General features: G+C 37.4%; 1 protein-coding gene across 1 annotated transcript; it reads right to left on the bottom strand.

The window, feature by feature from the left end:
* Window positions 1-1,069: 1,069 nt before the first annotated feature.
* On the bottom strand, window positions 1,070-4,607 carry LOC138181171 (maspardin). Its single transcript, XM_069115818.1, has 8 exons — window positions 4,163-4,607; window positions 3,685-3,851; window positions 2,815-2,949; window positions 2,634-2,739; window positions 2,430-2,550; window positions 2,140-2,248; window positions 1,830-2,078; window positions 1,070-1,760 (listed from the first exon to the last, which is right to left on the bottom strand). Exons 2-8 carry the CDS (start codon window positions 3,781-3,783, stop codon window positions 1,701-1,703), a joined length of 879 nt encoding a protein of 292 aa, XP_068971919.1. The 5' UTR covers window positions 3,784-3,851; window positions 4,163-4,607; the 3' UTR covers window positions 1,070-1,700.
* Between the last annotated feature and the right edge of the window lie 3,705 nt (window positions 4,608-8,312).

The raw sequence follows: 8,312 nt of genomic DNA on the forward strand, positions 1-8,312 counted from the left end.
AGCGAGGCACCAAGTATTATAAATACATGTAATAATTAAATAATAGATGTATACTTCTTGTCCGCACGGGATGCTTTATAATAATTTTAAACATAGGTTTTATTAATAAAATCTCCAAAATATAGCGCAATTTAATTTTCCTTATAATACATTGATGAGTATCAATACAATTGTATAATTAAAAGACCCATAACGTAAACGATACTTGTTCGTGTTTGCCTTCATTCCTATTCAATACGTTCCGTTTTGTTTAACAAAATACCCGTCATATTACATAATTTCTATGAGATGGAAATTTGACGAGGGTCGTTTTTGTTATGAATCTAACAATTTTACATCTATTATAAGTATACTATTTATTAACATTTTAATTGCACAAAGTGTATAAGTTTCCATAACTTATGAATGGTACTGTATGTATCGAAGAATACACACATTATTAAAAGAATTAAGGTTCAGTGGCCAATAGTTTGAACTAGAGGGACTTCAAGATATACTAGAAATATTATATATAAAATATTAAACTAGCACAAGTAATTGAAAAGTTATAGAAGATCATTGACACAGTTCTAAATAAAGAGCTATTCTATGTAGTTTGTTCCAACATGTGTAGGTAATTATAATTTGAGACCCTTTATCGGGCAGCTATATATATATACATATATACACAAGGAAGGGTGGACGTCGGTGCGTTAAGTTTCATTAAAAAGATACAACCAGGCCAACTGAGAAGGTGTTCCGAGTCGGACGACGTAGATCTGCGATTCGGTGCATAGTCGCAATTAATGTGTGCGTAGTATACATAGGGGAGTGTAAAAATGTCCCATAAGTAGACAAGAAAGGCTGTGTAATCCGATCTCGCGAGAGAAACGCGAATGAGAACGCGTGCAGAGAAATCGATTCTGGACAAGTTCTTGTAAGGTTTCTCAGTTAGGTGGTCTAGCAAGCTTTACACAGCCTGAGAGTTCATTCACCGGCAAGCGGCACAGACAACGAGAACTACCTTAATCGAGTTGGTATTTTATCGAATGAAATATATCAAGTTTGTATCTTTCTCGGTTCCTTCTCCTTTTTTTTACAAAATTATATTTATTTCGAATAAGCTTATACAAGATGTGATAACTGACTATATCGATGTTTACTTAATCGTGATATAAATCTTAACTTATATTTTCAGTGTCTGTCTCTTTCTCTTTTCTTAACTACTTTACATTAGTTTGTATATGAATATCCAACTGAGTATATTCGTACTATCTAGGTATAACAAACACTTTTGTTCACTTGTCTTCATAAAAATGTCTATATCCTGTGTGCTATCGTTTGATAGACAACAATATAGAATGTATTCGAGCATGTCGAAGTCCTCTTCGAAACAAAGAGGCTTTACGGTCAATAAATGTTTGCCTAAGAAAATATTACGAGGAACATTCCCAAACATTACGATAAAAATAGAATAGACGTTGTACGATATTACTATCTATATATATAGAATTCTTAGGCATATTTGATATGGTGAATATATTTGACAAACGTTCCAAGATTATTATTATTGTGATCGTTCGTTTTAGTACGTATGCGTTATTGATAACGTGTAAATCAGACTGGTCGATGATTGGGAAATAAATGGAGAATCACGTATGTGTAAAATGCATATCGATATGAGAACTGTAAATAATTTCGTATATCCAATGTTAGTGGCACTATAACTTCTTCTTCTCAGAAGCAGCGTATTCGGTACCGTCGAACTGCCTCAAATGAATCTGTAAATACATTTTCACTTAATAATATGAATATTATCAATCGCATAAATAACAATTAGCCGCGCATACCTGTAAATGTAAGTTTACTTCTGCCGCTCGACTTAAATATGGAAAATTTCCGCCGCTTTTCAAATGTGCCAACTTTGCATTCGGATAACACTTGTATACTTCCTCTCTCACCGAATTCGATAACGCATACTCATCAAAAACGTCTATAATCGTGATAGGCAAATGACATATCTTTTGTGGCTGTACGTAACAATTCACGCAATTCATCGTCAATCGAGAAGCCAATTCTGGTTGCGTTAAACTTTCCAACTGTGAATAAAAACGATATACATATTCATACAGAGATCTATATTAAACGAAAGATACATACTCTTTCCACCATAAAATCAATCGCTTCTACAATCTCTCCGTCGACCTTGTCTGTCACGAAGTTTCCCATTAGCATCTTTTTCAATACCAACGACGGTAAAATCCAAAAACTACAATTCGAGTTGATTAGTTACAGTAACAGTAAAATATGCGAGATAACGTATCGCGGTTTGTCATACGTCCACTTATCTTGAAACAAGCGAGAAACAAACGATGAAATACGATGAATTCGTTTGACTTTATAGTTGTTGAAAAACAGCAAACAATTACATAGCAATATAACGTACTTACACCCCCGCGGAGTCGTTGTAATTAAATACCGACGTATCTGTGAACGAATTGCACAGAATCAAGGACACTACCCTAGGACAGTGAGCATTTGCCTCGGTGAACTTTTGCGCCAGAAATCCACCTAAAAATAGATATTTTGATCAGATCTCTGAACGTATACTTGGTTATCGCGTTTGATATCGACTTTCGTTCGTACGTTCTGACCTAATGAGGTGCCAAAAAGATGCACCTTATCTAACTCCATGTAGTCTAAAAGTTTCCTAAATCCATCGCACCATTCCTTAACGTTCCAATAAACGGGTGATTCGGCCTGAAACATAAGTTAATTTAACTCGATTGATTTTCTTACAAAGCAAGATCGTATCTCGATATTTATAAAACTTACTGATATGATTCTGTATCCTTTAGCTGCTAAGCCTAATACTTGCTTAAAGAAGACATCGGCCGTCCCACTAACCGGTGGAAGACATATGAGTGGACACTTGACGGTTTTTGGACTAGAATCGTATACTTTCCATCCCTAAAATAAAGCATATCATTCTTAGCATACGTAAATACATTTGTATGACTATGTTTACCTACTGAAACACATTAAACAGAGACTGAAGGAAACGTCGTTGTGTTTAATTTGCGCGATCAACGATAATACTGATAGATGTTTCGATCTCAAACAAGAAACCAGATAATAACGTAATACGGAATAAGTAATTTTATTGTCGTGGAAAAAATTGAAGATTTATTAAAATGTGCAACGGTAATATAAAATAAACAAAGTTTAGCATCTTTTATAACATTTAGTAGGTAAAAAAATTTCTGCTCAAGTTCTATTTGTTTATCTGTTTTTCTAAATATATGAATCTATATGAATATTCGCAATCTAGTTAAGTCGGGATTTCCTATGTGCGCTCGTCCGTGTCAAAAACAATTTAAGTCTCGAATCACACGTAAACATCGGACGCCTTTGTACTATTAAAATTTACAATGGAGAACATGCTTCTGTTTTCGCAACGACGTCGTATGATTCACGTTTAAGGCTGCTTTCGACGTACACGCGTTTGGACGCACACAGGAAATCCCGCCTTTATTAGTTCTGTTACGACATTCTTCCTTTGTATCCGTATACGTGAGATTTGTTTACAATAATCACGGAGGCGAGGTCATCGTTACAGGTCTCGATCTCAAGCGTAATCTCATCAGGCAAAACCTTCAAATCAAAGATTTCCAAGTATAATTAATATACTACATTAATGATTACCTTGGTGCCGTCGGCGTCGACCACAATTTTTCTGAGCGGGACGGAACTACGAAAGCTGAGATACTCCTGCGATCGGGACAGCTCACTCGAACACGACATCTTCCCCGTTCTATTGTTGTCGATCTGTCTACAGTTACAGGATGGCTTACGTTCAGTGTTACCGATATCTACAAAAGCAGATAAAGAGAAGAAAACTTCAAGTAGCAGGGCTGTATAAGGTCTCAATTTTACGCGGCATATCGTCAAGATTTATGTACATATTTTTGAATAACTGAATCGCGAATTGCAATTCATTTAACCGTCGGACAACTCAAGATTCGATAGTCGAACAGAAGGCGAAGCCGGGTCTCGTTAGTTTGCTGGCCAAATTAGACCTAGCATCGTTGGGGGACGGTTAAAATTCGAAGTTGCTACACTTACTACAAAACTGGAGTATGTAATGATTACGATCGTACGTACGACCTTAGATTAAACCTACCTCAAGAGCAGCTTACGAGTTGTACGGTTCTCCTAATATCATTACGCGTAGCAGACATCCTGAATACGTACAGGTTACCACGAAGAAGCAAGTTACCCAGTAACTCGAAAGGTCAAATCACTTTATTAACAGTTGTTTGCAAGCATATATCGACAATGTTGTTCAGTTTACACCCCCTTCCGAGCATTGTCGTTCTTTGTCTTTCCTATTTCTTCGCATGGGTTTCGTTATAAAGTCGCTATACGAAGCTTCAATGAGCATGCGCGTGTTCTGTCGTGCTACGTCGGTATAGTCATATCTGAATTTTATTACGTTACTGATTTATATTCTGCGTGTATGCACTTCGAAGCCTGTACTCTCAACTATGTTGACGTACAATTCCGATTCGAGTTTCGAACAGAGTTTACGAAAAATTCAATGCCTACGTAATTACGTGCTTAATTACGCGTAAATTAATGCGAGGTGCGTGATTTTGGACGCAGTGGTATCATCTGTCGGCGAGCGATTGGTACTTCTCTGGCGGCTTTTTAAGATTAGTACCGCTGGTTCACCGGCAGATGGCTCCAGTATCCCCAAAATTGTATGCAAATAGTAGCTTCAAGTAAAAGAGAAATAGAAGAGATAGAAGTTCGTAGGGGGGAGAAAACAATGTTTCGTCCTGGGTCTGCTAGAGGATTCGTCGGTCAGGCTAATCCAGCAGATCCACGTTAACTTTAACTTAATTCATGAACAGCTCAAGAGTTCAATTTATAGCTCGAGAAATATGATTTTTTTCATTTTCCGAAGAAACTAGTTCCTCCTTTTCATCACTAGATGGATATAGCGTTTCATGGTCCGCGTTTCGATCAAATTTTCATTTGCAAAAAAAAGCTAATTAAGAGGATAAATTAGTGAACTTCTAAAATCGGATCCTCCGAATTAGAGCCTCGATTTTCTTCCTACGTTCCTTTCGACTCTTGAAATAGATTTATAAAAATTTAAAAATTTAGAAATTTAGAATGTCAGGTCTATATTTTGTCAATGGTCACATCCTTTTCTAGCCTCGGTCGGAACAGATTATAATCTGTACCTGTGTTTTCACTTTACGTTCTCAATAAATACGAATTTAAAAATAACGGAAGTAAAACGAAGTTACGTCATTACCATTATCAGACAGCGCTCGCGTAAATATATAACGTAAATGATGTTCTGTTCATTATACGATTCACCGTAAGGATACGTATCTACGTATGTACTTTCTTCAAACTGTAGGATAATTAAAACTGGAAATAAATGTCCATAGATCGCTAGATGGCAGTCATAGCAGCGTTGATACAATGAAAAAAACAGCACGTATATATTCTGTCAATAATCGATCACAAATTATTCCATATCGTTATCTCACATCAAATATACTTTTAAATAATATTTTGTAGATACATTAGTGCGGTTCGGACATCGTTTGTCATCTGTCCTTTACATATTTTATGCAAAAAAAATCGTACGAGCATCTTGTCGATAAAACTTTATCTAGACCGTAATTATGTCTGAATAAATAGAAAAAGGAAACGTTATCGAACGTAATATTAATGTTGTACAACGCTGGTTACCATTTCTCCTCGACAATTCTGTGTTAAGTATTTGCGCACTGCCGAATTGACCGTGAAGAAGGGTTGCAACCACTAACCCACGCAGGAGTGTACGTACACGTCCCACCTACACCACGTACTGTTGTACCAACTGTGAAATTAAGGATTTCGTCGTTTCCTTGGCGCTACCTAGGGAAATTCACCGACCATCTCCTTTTCTCGTTTCCCATTCCAGCCGTTAGTATTTGAAAACTAGTGATTTTTCTCAATCATCGAGCGAGATCGAAAACGAAAGAAAATTACGCGAATACGATACAACATGCAGCAAAAATTAAACGTTAAATGGTAAAGTATATATATGGATGCATTGCTATTTCCAGGGTAAAGTATATCAAATTGGCACAGCAATCAACGCGATAGCTAAAATCACGCTCGAACGAACAGAGTTCGAACCAACGGAATTGCAGTGCGTTTGAAAGAAATTCATAATGAAAAGGCGAGTAACATCTCGAGCAAGCCTACGCAAGCGACGATTTATATTTCTATTAGAATTTCCGGCAACGGCAGTAACGATCCTTATGAACGACTGAAACGGAGAGGGAAATTTTCACTGACGAACATTAACAGCAGAAAATCGTGTAGGAAGGTGGACGGACGTTGGTTCAAAGAGCGGTGCTTTTATTTTAATCCCATAACGTTTACGCTTGTTAAGCGATCGGCGATAATTAACAGCAATTCATTCGACTATAATACGATCCATCGTCTCGGTATCGCGAGCATTTATCAGTCGCGATTAATCTAAACTTTCCACAGTCACGAATGCGAAACGCTCGGCAAGGTTTACATTGGCAGAGGCCCGAGTCATTAATAACCGATACCGAGAGAACCTCGTTGCTGTCCTGCGTTAATTCGACGTATCGAATCGAACGACACACTGACGCTCGTTAATCTTCTTCCCCAATCCGTCACTCGAAGCGATTTATTTAAGGAACGAACGTATGCGCGCACGCATCAACGTGCATAACGTTGTCTCTCTTCCCTTCGTTCTTTCCTGTCTTTATTAGGCTTCTTTTCGCCTCGCGTAAAAGCAAGCGCTCTGGTTAAACTTAATCGATGCATCGGTATATCGTCGACGGGGGGCTGTTGAAATATCGTCGCAGAGACCTGACGTCGGGACGATCCTTCCCGTTTTAAGAAATTCGTCTATATAAAATTTCATTTCTTCAAAAACGACTTAAGATTCATCGTCAGATTCTTGAAATATTCATGGATGCAATGACTCTTCGCCCGCTAAGTAACATAATTCTTTCAACGTTAGTAATCGCATAGAGTTACGTTCCGTTTTGTATTTCGAATCATCGAAGCTCTTTTTCGAATGCCACTAATGTGTGCTCCCTTCGGCGAGAAAGGACATGTTTCCATTATCACTTTCGTTCGCTGTTTCTATTTGTATAAAGTCGTCGTTATTGCCGTCTTTCTCGCGGTGTGTGCTTTTCGTGCGCTTTTGCTAATTCCGTCCCACGTTTGAACCTTTTAATTATCTCGTATTTCGTCTCGTACTAAATTCCTATAATCGGAATTCACTCGATCGATCAAAGAGAGAGATACATCAAAGAAATAAAAAATACATTGTATATGATCGCTAACGATATATGTGCATGTTTCAAAGGGAAAAAAGGTATTGCCATTATTGACAATAGAACCTCCCCCCCCCTCGTCCGAACAGGCATGATCCAAATACTGTATAATATTCGAACATAATATTTTCCAGTAAGTAGTATATTGTCAATAACGGCAATACTATTATATTATATTTAAATGGATGAAAGCGTGGTTTCAATAATTGCAAAATCCAAAAGTCTGGTATTATTACGGCTGGATTGGCAGTAACGCTAATTAAGGTACATATAAGTTTGCTCTTTGTTATGATCGTCGACCTGAAAGAATACAACAAACTTTTTATAATACGTACTTACACGGAACTTTTATATATATACATTTTTTGTTGTTTTTTTTTCAGACTGGTTTAAAACGTTGCCAATACAATCACGATAATCGTATTTCAATACAGCTAATGAAACTTAAAAATATTTCGTAAGACGTACACAATATATACGTAAAAGTTTCCTGTGTTATATGTTCAAATATTTTCTGTACGCAGCCATCTACGATTCTTCGCCAACATCACTATCCATCCAGGTACTTGCCCAAGGTTACGGAAAGTTTTATTACCTAAGAAACCTTTTATACGAAAGTCAACAAATTTTCCCAATTTTCTCTTTGCCGATGGCTCTTCGATATTGTTACCATTGGCGTAACGTTAACTACGCTTTGGATTTTAGAATAGTTATACATAGTTATACACGGTTTACATGGCTATAAATACCTGTAATAAAGCTCGTGATCATTAATCTTCGACGGTAATTTCGGTTTGCAGTGGCGACATTCGCCGTCTCCTTTGCTCTCCATTCTGCTCCCTCGTCGTCATCCTCGGCATCCCTTTCGTCTCTGCCCCTGCTGGCCGGTTGGTCGCGCGGCGCACAGTATCCTGCACGTTCTCGCGCTTCCTAGGATAATTAATG

The sequence above is a fragment of the Bombus flavifrons genome, chromosome 6 (genome assembly GCF_040668555.2).
Source record: "Bombus flavifrons isolate JBK064 chromosome 6, iyBomFlav1_principal, whole genome shotgun sequence".
Lineage (NCBI taxonomy): Eukaryota > Metazoa > Arthropoda > Insecta > Hymenoptera > Apidae > Bombus > Bombus flavifrons.

Coding starts and splice junctions, on each gene's coding strand:
- LOC138181171 (XM_069115818.1), bottom strand. CDS start 3,783: ATGTCGTGTTCGAGTGAGCTGTCCCGATCGCAGGAGTATCTCAGCTTT. Junction 2,551..2,633: donor TCTTTTTGGCACCTCATTAG/GTCAGAACGTAC, acceptor ATCTATTTTTAG/GTGGATTTCTGGCGCAAAAG. Junction 2,079..2,139: donor TTGATTTTATGGTGGAAAGA/GTATGTATCTTT, acceptor TTTTATTCACAG/TTGGAAAGTTTAACGCAACC.